This window comes from Corapipo altera, unplaced genomic scaffold, assembly GCF_003945725.1.
Source record: "Corapipo altera isolate COAL_440 unplaced genomic scaffold, ASM394572v1 61286, whole genome shotgun sequence".
NCBI lineage: Eukaryota > Metazoa > Chordata > Aves > Passeriformes > Pipridae > Corapipo > Corapipo altera.
This window is the reverse complement of record NW_020884907.1, coordinates 8,475,747-8,491,542: the sequence shown is the minus strand read 5'-3', so window position 1 is coordinate 8,491,542 and position 15,796 is coordinate 8,475,747. Positions and strand designations below refer to the sequence as shown.

The window sequence follows — 15,796 nt, the reverse complement described above, 5'->3', positions numbered from 1 at the left end:
CTTCATAATCCACTAAGAGACAGGTAAGCCCTGTCTACTGATTCAGCTCATCCTAAGACAGCTGGGAAACACTGGTGTCATCTCTGCATATTCTATACAGAGACATTTTTAGCCTGTATAACTTAAGGTAGATAATGTCAGAGAGCCTAGAAATCTTAGTCCTGTTGCTATCATTAGGATTAATGAAGTCACAAAAATTATATAAAGCCCACTTAATTTTTTCTGATATATTCAGACATAAAATAATAACAACAGAACAAACTAGCAGATTCACTTCTGTACACAGGAAGAAAACTTTCTAGTCAGGTGAACTACAAAAATTGCTGTGGTTATTTTTCCATTTTGCTTGCTTTTTACACATGATGAAACATGTAAATATTGCAGCAGCTTTTAAAATCTGCATGTCAGTCCCCAAATTTAAAAGAAAAATTAAGAACACCATTTATTCTTAAAAAAAGAAATATAAAAAGAGAAAGTACTTAGTCTTAGTCAATTGCTCTATTTATTTTCAGGCACTTTTACAATTGATTAAGATACCAGCAAGTTTTTTTATTGTATTAGTCTGTTGTAAAGCTCTTTTGTACTTAAATCTAGAACCCTTGAAGCCTGCTTAAAAAATATTTTAGGTAAGTACAATGAAACAAACCAACCTGGGAGAGTTTTTCATTAGCAGCCTTCATCTCCATATATTTAGCTTGATCTTCTTGCGACATATCTTTCATTATGTCATCTGCCACAACCTTTTCATGTTCAATATCTTCTTCTACAGCTTGAATTAACTTTTCTGTGCTGTAAAAACACAATGTTCTTGTAACTTTTACTAGTTGATGTTTTTTGTAAGCACTCATTTCAAACTTCAGTATTCCTTCACCCTCACTGAAATGGTCCTTTAGCACAAAACCCCCAGATTCTAAAAAGTAAGAGCTACCCACTTGAATTTAATCTTCTTGGAGCTGGATTAGCTATAGAAACACTCACACCGTGAAATACAGAAGCTGAAGAATTCTCTGCCCCTACAACACCCACATACTGCTTTCCAACACTTCCAACCTGTCTAACTGCATAGGCCTCAACACTCGTAAAAGCAGACTACTCCCTCTCAGTTGCTCTTAACGGGTGAATTTCCAGAGTAACATCTGACAGTTTGAAATAAAGAAGTTGGTAGGTGATTTGTGAATGCACATAAAGAAAACATATAATATAGACATCAGGACTTGATGGTACCAGATGATGATGAAAAGACTACTTTCTTTTTGCAATGAATTGTTAGAATTCTGAAGAATGGAAAGTGAGTTCAGCATCTTAAGCAGTGTAGAGTTTTTTAACCATGTAATAAGTAAGAAATTAGGCATTCCTAACATTCTTGATTCATGAATTTAATCTTGTTAGGAAATCAATAGGCTGCAAACATAAAAACTTTACCACTGCAGCTATAGTGAGCTACAAGTAACCGTCTTAGCAGAAACAAGAAACACATAAAGAACTGTTCTCACTGTGTTGTATCGAGTCTAATAGTTTCTTTAAAATTCATGAAAGCCAGAGAGTCAATTTAAGAACATAGGTAAAGGAAATTAACAAAAGCTCCTGAGACCCTGAAGAGTATACCTTCCTTTCCTTCACTGTTCTTTAAACATTGTTTAAATGGTTTGCTTGTTTCCAGAGTGAATTCTTTCTTAAAGAATGACAAAATCAGTTGAATACCTTCCTTCAGGATTTTTTTCTTCTCTTTTTCATTAACTCTTCCTGAGTTGCAAGATGCCAAAAGTTGTAAATTGTGTAATTGTGTAATTGACACTATTGGATCAAAGACTGCAGTCAAGAATGCACTCAGGCTTAAGAGATTATGCAAAATAGAGGAACTTCACAATGATAATCTCAGGGTAAGAGAATAATGAAAATATCATAGAAGCAGAGTAGACTTCATGTTGGAATGGACTTCTGGTCCAGCCTGTGCACTAATCAAACATGGTCATCTAGAGCAGGTTTTCAGTGTCTTAGGCAGGTTTTCAATATCTTAAAGATCTTCAAGAAAGATTTATACTTTCCAAGAATCTGAGGATGTTAAGTAGAAGTTCTGTCATATGACCAGTTTGTGCTGCAAGGATGCTTTGGGCTCTGATGATGATGAAACAAATCAAAGTGATGGTCTCCCACTTTCTGCAGCAAATCTGGAGTGCATTGGGACTGTTCAAGAAATACTGGATGGTTGTATTATGACATTAAATTTAACACCCTCTTGAGAGCAGTTGGTTCAGATCCAGTCCAAAGAATGAGGCCCTCACTGCAAGTACACTAGTTTATGAATGTATAATTACGTTACATGTGATAGTGGAAAGGAGTTATTTTTAAGCTACAAGAGTAGTTTGATACAAGACCTGCTGTAAAGCATGGAACTGGGAGTTGGCAGGGAACTTTCATGTAACTTCCCTATTGGACACTCCTTCATGCCTCAGTCTGGGCCTATGAAAGCTGTTGTAACATCTCAGCAATGACAGTTTCTCTCAGATCAAGCCCAACTGAAGACACGGAAGAAAAGAGAAATTGCGGTGAAGAATTCAAGAAAATGTTATAGCTGCTGATTCCAGAAAGAATCTCCACACTAGCTGTAATTCTCCTGGAGGGACTGCAGTGTTGATTAGAGAGAGTATTTAAGTACAAACACAGTACCTTTTCCTGGAGATCACTGGAACATTTAGGGTGGGAGAGAAGAACACAGCTTGCTATATTTCTCCTGAGTTCCAAAATACCATGTGGAAGTAGTGGCATGGCAATACCACTCTTGAGAGCAGTAGTGTCTCCAAGCTCTATTATACATTTCTCCTCTATGCCTGAGATTGCAAATATGCATGGCTGGGTAAGGAAAGGACCCTAGTTTTCCAGCCCCATCTATTTAAACTGTGTGTGGACACATTACGGACTAGCCTCTTCACCTGAGGCAACTCTCCTTTTCTTATATAATATGGACTCCTGGCTAAATACTTCAAGATGATACAGCATGTTTTTGAGACTAGGAGTGTCTGATTTAGTTGTGATGAATCTTCTCTGGAAGAAAACTTCTGATAGAGGGCTGAAACTGGTTGCTTTTCCAAGAGGTAATAAAAATGTCAGCATTTTGTGGCCATCACAGAAACACAATTCATTACCACAAGTAATTTGAAGACTGTGGATGAAGCTGAGCGGGGATGAGGCTTGGAAAAATTGCAGAATGTTAAGAGATGTTAAGCAAAAAAACGAAGTGGCAATAACATCAAAGAAGGATAGTGAAGCAAAATGACATCTCCAGCCACATGTTTGAAAGGAATGGAGAATGAAAGGAGACTGAGCCGTTCCATAGTTTGATGGTATGCATTGGACAGAATGAGCACTAAAGCAAGCAAAAATTTATTTGACACGGTGTTTGTATCAATATAATCCCTTTTCAATCTGTATAAATATATATGTTCCCAAATCAGTGCAAATATCATTTTAGAACTTCTTCCTGAAATATAGCCCTTACAACACATGTACTTAATGGTGCTTGCAATTCTTTGTAAATAATGAGCTTTATGTATCACACTGTGCAGCTTCTCTGATGATGCTTCCAAAACACAAGAATTAACATAGATTTAACTAACTACTAGAGAGCTTTACTTCAGTATGCAAATACCTTGACATTTTCCTCATTTGATGAATGAACACACAAAAAAAGCAAGTCTTTTTCTGTCTCCAGCATTTCTTTAACTGATTATAACTCAACTTGCTTGTAAATTACCTATGGCATTTTGACTCAGTGCTTCCTCTATGATCTGGAACTTGACACTTCAGCATAATACTATTAGACATTCCTATTGGCTGCAGATCCAATTAAATCCAAGATGATTATAAGAAGTTGCTCAACTTAGTCAATCTTTTGCTAAGGATTTTCCAGGTTTATTATTTTTTTTACACTGCCTGGTTATTCATCAAGTACAAAGGTTGAAGCAAAACAAAGTGCTGTTTCACCATGTTATTTCTTGTCAGTGCATTGAAAAACCCACACATGTGTACATATGCTGCCTTTAAGAAGCAACAGAAAGGTAAGACACTTGGTACATCTAATTAAAAATTCAGGCAAAGATTTATTAGTGTAACTTTGTAGCTAGTCTGGAAATAAATACATCTCAAAACTTCAGGAATTACAATGAACCTTGGACATGCCAAGTTGTTAAGTAAATTGTACTTCTTTAAAAAGCTGGGGAACAGTCTCTGAACAGACTACCCGATTGTATAAAGTCTATTACCTCACCTATTAAATGCTAAAATCTTCAAAGTTCTCAGAGGAAAATTTTTAAGAAAGCACTTCTAATTACAAGAAGACGGCAAAGTATTACCAATGTGTTTCCAGGTTGAGTTTCTTCCCATAGTAATTAGTTTAAACAGCAATTCTTAAAGTCTGGTTCTGGTAAAGTGCTAAACTGCAACTAAAATTACAGATGCTTTCCTGTTCTTCTACTGATTATACAGGTTCACGCACACAAAATGCAGGAAATCACATTTGTAAAAAGACCCCTAAGCTTTCAGTAGAAACTAAAGTAAAAACTATGAACTGTTTTTCACTAGGACACATGTACAACTTAAATTTTCAACTTGATTGTTATTAACTTATGGATTAACTTTAGAAATAATATTTAATATATTTTCCCCACTCTATTAAAGATAGTTCTTTTCTTAAAGTCTGCAAAGTGCAATATTACCCTTAATCTGTATTTCTGTATTACCAGCTTAAGACCCACTCTGTTTCCGAACACCTTGGAAGCAGTGCCTTTAAGGACCAAATATGTCCTAAGTTCCAACTATTAAAATAGTTCTGGAGTTCTCAAACTGCATCATGTTTTCCACTAGCAATACACAAACTGGCTTCAAAAATATGCAGGCCACCAGTACCATCAGTGACAAGAGTGATACCTATGGCAGGACATAATTCCACAGTGGCTGCTGCTGCTAGCACCCCTTGTCCCTGATAATGGCTCAAAGGCACAAAAGGTTTATGAAGTCTTTTTCTATTTAATGTAAGTTTCCAACAGAAGTAGGAATACACAATGGATCAGAGCAGAGTAAGTGGCTCTTATCTTCCTCTTCTTTCCTAGAAGTTATTAAGTCTCTGGGCTGATTCAGTTAGGTGAATGAGGTCAATCCTCAGACATGCAAATATGTAGAAGCTATTAAGTGACTTGATCAATTTGTTCTATGACCTCATCTATTCCATTCTCATCAGCAGAGGCCTCCTGGCACTTTCCTTAAGGATGGTAGAGTTTTTTAAAATCTGACTGGCTGCCTATACTTAGCATTGTTCATGCAACTAAGCTTCCTTATGTAATTTCCCCCACTCTTCTCTGTTAAATTCAGTGAATACTCTGTACAGCTCAAGACACAATAAGCACTTTAAGCAAGTACCTCACACTCTAGCTTTCAGGTCTTTTTTACTCTGGAAGATAGAAGTCTTGGAAGGAGATATTGAGATTCACTTAACCCACTATCTTTACAGATGCTTAAGAAAAAACGCAAAAATTAAGCATTAATCTACCTTTTACGTAACATTTTCCTTCAAGTGTGGCGCAAACAGGGACTGATTTAACATCTGCCAGACCTGGTTCAAAATGAATAGATCCTGCAAATAACGCCTAATTCAAACAGAATAATGAGTGCCACTTCCTCTGAGAGACGTTAATGTCACAGCGGAACTGTGTAGGAAATTTGTAGGAACTTGGCTGAATTTCAAAAAATAAAGCTGAAATCTGTACAAAAACTCCATCACAAGAGATGGGACCATGTTTACTTCATGCAATACAGAGGTCCAGGTTTATGTCATATGATATATTATATTAGGAATAACAGTGATATTAAAATACCAATCTACTAGTTAAAAATTCACAAAAAGTGCTTAATAACTTAAGAACATAAAAGAAATTGGACTGGACAAACCAACCACCCATCTACTGCAGTATTCTGTCAGTGGCAACAAGGGAAAGTGTTTAGGGAGAGCGTGCCAGCCTGAATACTTTCTGCAGTTTACATCTACCACAGTCTTCCAGTACCCATAATGGTTTTGTCAGGGATATTAATGAGTACAGTCCTGCCTATTTGTTTTACACATCTATGAAACTTTTACCTATTAACTCGTCTAACCAATCCCTTTTTTATTTACTGATACAGTTTGCTTACTGGATTTTAAGTTTGGCTCAATTAAGGGAAAGCTGAATTCATTAATTCTGATAGCCTCTGTTGTTCTGCTTAATTTTGCATTTCCAAGTATTTATGTAGAACAAAATTTATTAAATTGTCATTGAAATAACTATACCTATTAATTTATTAAACTACTACAACAGTAGACACTGGTATTCTGGTCTTGGTATACAAAGGTGTTCTTTTTTACTAGGCTCTAAACATGAAACATTCTTGGCTTGTGATCTGGGTTGGAACACTGTTTTTGAATCCAGTGACTGCTGACTGCAACATTACTTCCCAAACTGTAAGTTTTATACGGATGTGAACTACTCTTATTTTTGAAAGACACACTTGAAGCAGAAGGCATTTTGAAAACTGTTTCAAAAACATAAAATTCCTGAAGAAAGAAGTACAAAAAGACAAATAAGAAGTGGTTTTCTGAGAAATGGACAATTAACTGATGGTAGTCATTTTAAGTGGGTGAATCATCACTGAAACACATTTGAGATGGTTTTATATCTCAGACAAATTCCTCTACAGACAACAGGAATGCCTCCTGTACATATACAAATAAATCTTTTCAGAAAACATAAGTATTTCAAGGTATTGAGAGTAAACACTCCAATCTGAAAAGACTGTAGCTATGCTAAACTTCAACACAGAAAATTAAAATTAATTTAGGTGATACAAAAAAATATAATAAATGTTTTGTTGAGGGTCTGCTCTAAAGATGTTTTAAAGACTAAACATAGGTGTTTTTAAAACAATACATTTTAAAAGGTGTATTTGAATTTATTTGCAGAATAAACTTCCTCTGTGACACCCTTCCAGATTATGTGGGAAAGAAATCCTTTTTCTACCCAGTCAAGCACCATTTCAAATTTTAAAACAGACGCCCCTATTAATTCCAAAATAGCATGTCATAGTGGTTATATTTTGAATGATCATCATATAAAGAGTCTTGCAGCTCAGAGTTAAAGCACTAAGTCGTCAGGAACTTCAGGTCTTTATCCACTAGGAAGATTAATTCTCCTGTATCTCCAGACCATAAATTAATTAAGAAAGACATAAATAAAACTGCATGAAGAGCAGTAGAACTTTTCTTTTAAAGTGGTAGCATTAAGAAAGTACCAGATCATATTTGCCTTTAACAGTCATCAATGAGACATCTTCATTATCAGACTTTTCTACAGTATTTAATTGTTGTCATTCTCCTTTTTCCAACAGGTCATTTGTGACGAGTCTGGAAAGAACCTCTCTAATATCCCCAACAACCTTTCTCAAAACGTTACTAAATTAAGCCTCAAAAACAATAAAATCACTTTAAAAGATAGTGACAAAGAGATTCTTGGACGTTTTATTAACCTCACTGAACTTCATCTGAATAAAAACAGGATTACTGAACTGCACAAGAACAGCTTCTGCAATCTGAAAAAACTCATAAATCTGGATATCAGCAACAATCATATTAGCACAGTTCATAAAGCAGCATTTGCAGGATTAAATCAACTGTCTGTGTTGAATCTATCCTATAACATGATTGCTCAGTTAGATTCAGATGCATTTACTTCTCTAGAAAGCCTGATGGTTTTAAATCTACAGTGTAACTTACTGAACTACCTTCATATAAAATCATCTTTTAAATTGATTAAAATTGTTTTAGCTGGAAACCCATGGATCTGCTCCTGTGACCTCCTTGACTTACAGATATGGCTAACTGCCTCCAATGTCACATTGGGTAAGTTTTGGTAAGAGCAGCGTTTCATATTTGTTTACACCGAACAGCTTTACCTTCCTTTTTTTCTGCTGTGGATAATATCCACCATCAACTTACAATAGCTATCCATGAGATTTTTTTAGATTAAGGTGCCAAAATATTAACAATATCTCACAACCTTTTCACTTCTCACATTCACAGAAAATGAAAGCAACACTACATGTACGCTACCAACCAAGGAAGAAATGTCCATCAAGATGGCTATTCAACCAGCTGACTGCAAAATTGAAAAAACTTCTTTAGAAAACACTGTAACTTCCACTCCTGTCATTAACCTTAGAAGTAGTGCCTTAATAACAGCTCTGACTCCAAACATCACTGGAAACAATGGCACATATGCAGGTAATATACAGATGCTTCACTTTACTGCTTGTAAACTGTTTGATTTGCTGTTCCATGACTTTATACCATTTTGTATGTCTAGCACACTCTCATTTTCCATAAAAAGCCAGGGCTACAGAAAAAGCATATTTCGAGGTTCTGTTAGACAGTCACATACATTATGGTGCACGTTAAGCTCTACTGAGTAAGTGTTCAAAACGGATAAACCACACAACTTCCCAAATGATACTGAAAAATGATGATGAAATTTCAAAGCCCTGAAATTCAAATAACTGTCTAGATGTCTACCTAACAGAAGTAGGAAGCAATTTAAAAAAATATATATATTTAAAAAAAAACCCAACAAACTTTTCCCAAACTAACTGTTTTTTAGATTTAGTTGTTTTCCTAAAATGTGAAAGTGTGACCCTACAGATTTTACTCTTGCCTTCAGCTGTGTTCAGTATAAAGGACATGGATGCGCCCGTCAAATATTTTTTGGAAATTTCAGTGACACTCTCCTCACCTTTCTATGTTAATTCCATCATTATTCTCTAATACTCTAGTTTGGCTTTTGGAAAAGCATCCGTATCAATCTACAGATATATACACAAATCATAAGCCACCACTGCCACACACTTCTTTAGCTGTACCAGGCTATAATCTATTTTAGAACTGTGGCAGGCACACAAAACCAGCTTCTAAATAAAGACTAATGGCAAGTCTTATTGACATTTTTACTATAAAAGAAACTCAACTGAAGGCATATATCAAACAAAAGGTATCATATTTTAGGGTGTAGACATCATCCCCACACAGAAAATTAAGCCTGGGACATAGAATTTGAAGTCAATTACTGATCATTTTTTTCCAAAGCCTAATTTTTGTATTTAAATTTTGAAAAAAAAATTATGTTATCTTTTATATGTTCCTGGAACTTTATCTGACTTTGAAACTATTATTTTTTATAAATATGCATGGTAGATTTATATTACTAGGAAATACGAGATGCACATATATTTTTGGTCTCTGTGATGTTACTGACTCCTTAATAGCATAGCAATAACATTATACTAAAGCTCTGTACACACTCACTAATTCTCTATCATTGTTTATTTTGTGAGTTCTCAATTTAACTATGAAAAAAAATCCTACTAGAGCCCTTGCTAGAATTCCTCATGAAAATTACTCTTCTTTTTTCCTGTTTGTTTTACAGAGTTACCACTTCTTGGCAAAAGTTGGACCTTCCTGGCGGGTGTCCTAGGGTTTGTCCTAGGCACTACACTCCTGATTTTTACTGCTGTAAAATGCCCAACATGGTATCATTATGTGATCAGCTACCGACACCGTCGTCTGGAAGAAAATGACCCAGAGAGGTTTGAACAGGAGTTCTCAGCTGACATGAGCCCTTCTCCTTCAGTACTGGGTACAAACAGTGAAGAACCCATTGTAATCTTTGAGAAAATTCATGCATTTGGGGATGGAGAAGATGGATTTATTGAGGATAAATACATCGATTCTTATGTAAATGAGGAGAGTTAATGTCTTAAAACAATGAATAATGCACTGACTTTTCAAAAATGTAGAACACTTGTACTTCCATTTTACACAACTCATGTACAATACAAAATGAAGTTATGCAGTATATCTCCTTTCATCTCGTCAAATCCATAACGAGGTTTTGCTGCATCAATCATGAAGTTCAAAAATGTGGTGGTATGCATGCATTACTGGCACAACAAATACTTCAAAACATGGAAAAATACTTACAATGCACGCTACATGAAAATCTATTTGGCTACTTATGTCAGAGCATGGGGAGTGCTTACTGTATATTGCTTAACATGAACAAGTCTTTAAAAAGTAGCAAGTGAAATTGGCACAATCACTAACGCTTTGATTGCGAAGAGGTCTAGAAAAGAAAAGTAATTTCTCTAACATTTTGAAGCACACCACAGTCAGACTGGGGATTGAATTCAAATCAGTGTTGTCACAGCTCAGTAGTCTATTAGCCAAAATCAACATAATCATACAACACAGCATTTGGGTATTGTTCTACCTAAATTAGCAGAGTAAGAAAGACCAATTGCTGTATTCCCTTAAATGCGTATGTACAGTACAATGAAAAATTATCATTCCAGCGTACCTAACGCCTTTATACCTTAGTTTGCTACTGAACCAAGTACTTTCTCTTCAGATTTCCTTAACACTTTAAAAATGCATTCATCAGTAGAATAGACCTATTTGTGAGTTGTTGAAAGCAACAGTATTATTGAAATGTGACTTGTTATAAACTGGTAAGCTGTTTTTTCAAAGTGCTTATTGATACATAAAATCTCATTCTTGAGATTGCTTTCAGTGGTAACAAGTACAATCATGTATCTTTCTCCTGCACATCTGCTGTCCCTAAATCAAACATCTCAAAAAGTCACTGTCTCAGCCTATTGCTACACAAGCCAATCTTGCTGTCCTCATCTTTCCCTCTACACAACCCTACCTTACCAGGTAGGTAAAGATTTAGTTCCCACTTCTGCTTGCTTTCCCCACCCTGTTACTCCACAAAAAAACTCCCAAAACTGAGGACTTTGACAGCAGATTGCCAAGACAGGAGTCTCCACCACCACCTAACTTCTTGGATGACATGGTAAGTATCTCCAGGGCAGTTACTGCAGTTTAAAGCTAGGAACTCGAGCTGCAATCTGGTACTAATGCATTACCTTGAAACTGTTCAGGTATCATGTGTGATATGCATACCACTGTTGAGGTAGGAAGTAACACCTCCATTTTCTGGAGTTCAGTTATGGTCTTAACAGCTTTGGAGAAGCACATACTTAATGTACTTACGCTTGTCTTTCTGTGAAAATTTTATCCATACTCTGAGCGTCTTGGTCATTCTGAACCTTTAACTTAAAAGATATAATATTGAAATACAATCAAGTTTGTAATAAATCATAGAATCATTTAGGTTGGAAAAGATCTCCAAGATCAAGTCCAACCCTTAACCCAGCACTGCCATGTTCACCATTAAACGATGTCCCTAAGTACCATATCTATGCATCTTTTTAAACACCCCCAGAGAAATCGATTTACTTACTGTTACTGTGGGATCTATTCCTGGAACACTTAGTAAAATACTGTTTCAGCCTCCAGACAAAATAAAAATTTAACACTTGCAAAGCATTTTTCTCTTCTTGACACAGACACTGGGTCTTTATTTTTGTAATCAGGGAACAAAGTTGTTTTGACCAAGAAATATTCAGATCATTTTTTAAGTTAGCAAAACAACCTTTTCAGAAACTAGATTCTTTTGTTTATGGACAAAGTGATCACAAGAAACGAAACATGCTTAATGCCATTCATGCCTTAACACTTAGAGGAACACTATACCTGTGCTAGAAAATAAAGAAAGAAAGTAAAGGAAGAAAAAAACTTATTGATTTTTGTGGCTGGCTATGTCAGAGACCTATTTAATACTTATTATGCAAGAGACATTTAAAAGGCTGAAGACAAAAGAGAATTAAATGTTCAGAAGACCAGCCAGTTTTAAAAGGCAGTGCAGTCTACTTGAATTTGTCTTCCCTATGACTAGTGTTCCCAGGAAAAGAAAGAAGATGTTTTAACAATCATGACTTGGGTCGGTTTCATACACCACAGGAAACTACTATGGGGCTGTTAATGTAATACTTCAAATAATTACCTAACTACAAACATGTTGTTAATATTATGAATAATTTAACTGGAAAAAATAGATGAGTTTTAAATTAGTGCTATGGTTTTTTAGATATGTCATACATGCAAAGTATCAAGAATGTAACACACTTTCACTGATAAAACATAGCAAATATCATAATTCTTACCATATTGTAATCGCGACTCACTTCTGTCATATCTGTACTGGTGTTAAGTATATCCACAACCTGAAATGAGACAGAATTCCAGCCTATTATTGCTCTCCTGGTTTTTTTTTTAATTAAAAAAATAATCAATAAATAAACCAGGCATAGCGTTCATGAAAACACAGAAACTTTCAGTTATTCCAAACGGAAAAAACATGATCTGGGAATCTGAACAGATTACATGTCTTTTTCAAAACTAATCACCATTATATGCAGCTGTTCTAAACTCTGAAATATTTCACACCAATTTCTTAAATCTATAGACAGTCATTTTTCCTATGCACAGTACGCCTCCTTTTTTTTTTATGTTTTCCTTAGCTTTCATTTCATTCCTTTCCAATAACTGAATAAAGGCAGCATTAACCAGTACATTTTTATTGAGAAATGTCAATAAAAAAAGATGCTGAAGTAAAGCAAAAGCAGTACAAAGTAAATGAGAGAATAAATTAGAGAAGGGAGAGCACTCAGTATCAAAATTTGACATCAGCATACCATGTTGAAGTCTGCTAGTTGACCTTGAAATTCCTTGATTTCACTAGCTAATGCCTCTGCCCTAAATACAAAAGAAAAAGTCAAACTTAAGGTGGGAAGACTTGTATATGTAAAAACAAAAAAATGAAAAAAAAATTATTTAATGGTTCCTTGAAGCCTGCCCAATATTCAAGAATAGTCTTGTTACTGAGAAAGTCAGCACTGCATTGGTTGCAATACATCTTACCGTTTTTCATATGACAAATAGACAGATTTCTCTTGCTTGTACATTTCTACTTCTTCCTGTAGCTTGTTAATTTCTGTTGTGAGTTCATTTGTTTTGCTTCTGAAAAAAAAAACAACAAAAAAAATCATTAACATTTGGATGTATGACTAAAACACAGCTAGAACAGAAAATAAATTTTACTATAGGAGATTTACAACTAGTATCTCACTGCACTGCACTATTTCTAATCAGCATTTCAAAGAAGAGTTAAATAAGTGACTAAAAAAGCAAAGTGGTTGTATCAGATAAAGTCATAAGCAGTTGCTATAAAACTATGATGTCAAATAAAATATTTTAATCAGCTTTTTGTTCCTGCTGGTGAAACAAGTGTGAATTATTCTCAAATGGACAGAAAACAGGATAACTTCACAGAATGTGGATATCATTCATATTTAAAATGACATCTTTTAGGACTGGTTATTCAAACCTGCATTATGATCAACTGAAAAAGATCTATACGCAACAGTTTCCACTAGGTCTTGTCGTTGTCATTGTTTGCTCAATGTATAATCCAAGTCATGTACACTAAAAAGTGTTTTGTTTGCAATGCTACATACAAATGGAGATATTGGACCTATCAAGCACTACAGGTGGAAGCTCAAAGTCACTGACCCTCTTCTTCCTAACTGTGGGAGTGCATTTAACTTAGCAAGTCTAACAACAGACCATTAAAGGAATCTACTTGTACTTGGACATAAGCATGAAGTTCCCTTCTTCCTACAAACTATATGCAAAATAACCTTAACTGTTATAGCAGGACTCCTGTAACAGTTCAGTGTAAGTGAACACCACTTGTCCCATGCTATTGTTAAGCTTAAACTCCGGGTCTGAAAGAGAACAGGGCACTAAATCTGCTGTAGTTTGAATGTATTGTAAACACGTACCTCAGCACCCCAAGGTAATAGGTTTTATCCATTATCTGTCTCTGAGGACCTGATCAAGGAGAGCAATATGTTATCTTGTTAGAAAAAAATCTAATTTTGATGAACTGTAACTTATGAAAACAATTTGAAAAATTCACTGGCAGAAAACTGTTTATTTTAGTGTCCTTAAACAGATATCTCATTAAAAAAGAAGGCATTTTTAGACTGTTGTGAAGATAAACATTACTATTACAATATAACAGAATATTTTAATTATTCTGCAGTGATGATGAAGATGCAATTAATTTTGTTCTGTTCTTTTGAATGATTCTTAAACACAGCTCAGGTACAGAACAGCCTTTGTCTTCTCGGACTGCCAAGAGCAGTAACAACAAAAGGCACGCTTTAATCTTCATTTTTTTTCTCATACTCCTTTTAATCATGGCTATTCACTCTGGAATTTATACAGCAATGAAAAGTTTTCCTTTAAACACCTAAATATTCCTTTAAAACACCTGCAGATATCTCAACAACTATTTTCTATACAAAATACCTTTCATTGCAGTTTTTATTCCACTTAATCCTTGTTGAGTCACTGGACGGTCTGCAACTTTAATCTGAGATGATAAAACTCCTCCAGCAGTCAAAGAACCACCACGAGAACCAGGTCTTGCCGTACTAGGAGGCATCTATAAAAAAAAAATGCAAAACGACAAACCTCCCAAATTTGAATTATGAATTAATTACCTAATGCAATTGTCAAACCAACCAAAAACATCAGTCAGCCTTTATACTCATTGTATAAGAATCTTTTAGCATTTACATCTCTTCAGGAAAACAAAGCTTTAGTCAAATGTCTGCTGTAGAAGGGTAAGGGATTACCTTTGAGCAGCTGTTCATTGTTCCATCTGTCTGCAATACTAATGCTATTAAGGTCTCCCACGTGAACTTTTGATGCTGGACCTCCTTAACCCCTCCCAGTCAAAAGTAGAATCCAAAACTTTCTACAAAATTGAAATCTAAAAGTTTGCAATAAAAAAACTAAAAAAAAAAACAACCACCCATGACTCCAGTGATGGTACTGGGAAAAAAAAAAAAAAAAAAAGAAGCAGCAAAAAAACCCAGGTAAAAATCGAAATATATCAAAGTTAACAATAAATGTTTTTTAACATACCGCTGTTCCTATCCTGGCTGCTGCTGGAGTCCGTGATGAAGAGGGAGGCCTCGAGGTCAGCCCTATTCCTGCTCTTGAGGAAGAACGAGCTATTGCAGGTCTGTGACTGCTGGCCATTTTTGTTTGTTTTTCAACCTCTCTCTGGAAAGAAGAGAAACAGTCCTTTGATTTGCACGGGGTCCTTAATACTGTCGGAGACCGACTCTTTAAAGCTTAACTCTTTCCCTTATTAAAATAAGTTTACGGGGTTATTGTATTTTTATTTGGCTTTTTTGGACTCTGCAGAGCACTTCCTGACCGGTCGGTACGAGGCAGCGACAGGGCTCAGGAAAGACCACGTAAGGTCCGTGAGTAAGGTGAGGCACCAGCCCCTTTTCAGTGCTCAATTAGCTCTCGGTTTATTCGTGTGGCATTTATTGCTTCAGTACCTGCCCACACAACGCAAGTTTTTTTCACGAAACAAAGTGGAAGCGAGCCGCTGTTGCAAATAACCACTTGGGTTATCTGGAGACGGTCCGTAAACCGCCGCCAGTCACCAAGGCGACCGCGCTACGCCCGATGGATTAAATACGTTATATCCGCTATACAATCCCGATTTCTACCACCCCGGCAGCTTCCGTCTGCTGCCCCGCGGATCCGCTCCCGCCCGGCCGGCCCCGGCCGCGGTATCGCGGCAACGGCGCGCACTGCTATCGCGAGGGGCGCAAATCCCGCTCCACCCGCTGCAGCCCGCGAGGACTACAACTCCCAGGAGGCATCGCGAGAGAGGCGCGGTGCCTCCCGGGACATGGAGTCCCGGGGAGCCCAAGAGGCGCGCCCGGTGAC

The 15,796-nt window shown here is 36.2% G+C and overlaps 2 protein-coding genes across 8 annotated transcripts in view; one reads left to right on the top strand and one right to left on the bottom strand.

Moving 5' to 3' along the window:
* IFT74 (intraflagellar transport 74) overlaps positions 1-15,729 on the bottom strand; it is a 36,156-nt gene extending 20,427 nt beyond the window's left edge. For 2 of the 5 annotated variants that reach the window (XM_027652556.1, XM_027652558.1), the window contains exons 1-8: positions 14,972-15,088; positions 14,351-14,486; positions 13,819-13,867; positions 12,896-12,994; positions 12,670-12,730; positions 12,139-12,198; positions 11,126-11,187; positions 651-789 (exon numbers count right to left, since the gene is read on the bottom strand). In XM_027652556.1, coding sequence (XP_027508357.1) covers positions 651-789; positions 11,126-11,187; positions 12,139-12,198; positions 12,670-12,730; positions 12,896-12,994; positions 13,819-13,867; positions 14,351-14,486; positions 14,972-15,088 — 723 coding nt within the window. The other 3 variants (XM_027652554.1, XM_027652553.1, XM_027652555.1) reach the window with 3 other exon arrangements.
* Positions 3,928-9,925, top strand: LRRC19 (leucine rich repeat containing 19). Of its 3 annotated transcripts, none has more exons than XM_027652562.1 (5): positions 3,928-4,055; positions 6,395-6,487; positions 7,411-7,921; positions 8,102-8,302; positions 9,498-9,925. In XM_027652562.1, exons 1-5 carry the CDS (start codon positions 4,029-4,031, stop codon positions 9,821-9,823), a joined length of 1,158 nt encoding a protein of 385 aa, XP_027508363.1. In that variant the 5' UTR covers positions 3,928-4,028; the 3' UTR covers positions 9,824-9,925. The 3 variants fall into 3 exon arrangements, with proteins under 3 accessions (XP_027508363.1, XP_027508362.1, XP_027508364.1); XM_027652561.1 differs by having other exon boundaries at positions 7,408-7,921; XM_027652563.1 differs by lacking the exon at positions 6,395-6,487 and having other exon boundaries at positions 3,957-4,055; positions 7,408-7,921.
* Positions 15,730-15,796: the final 67 nt, after the last annotated feature.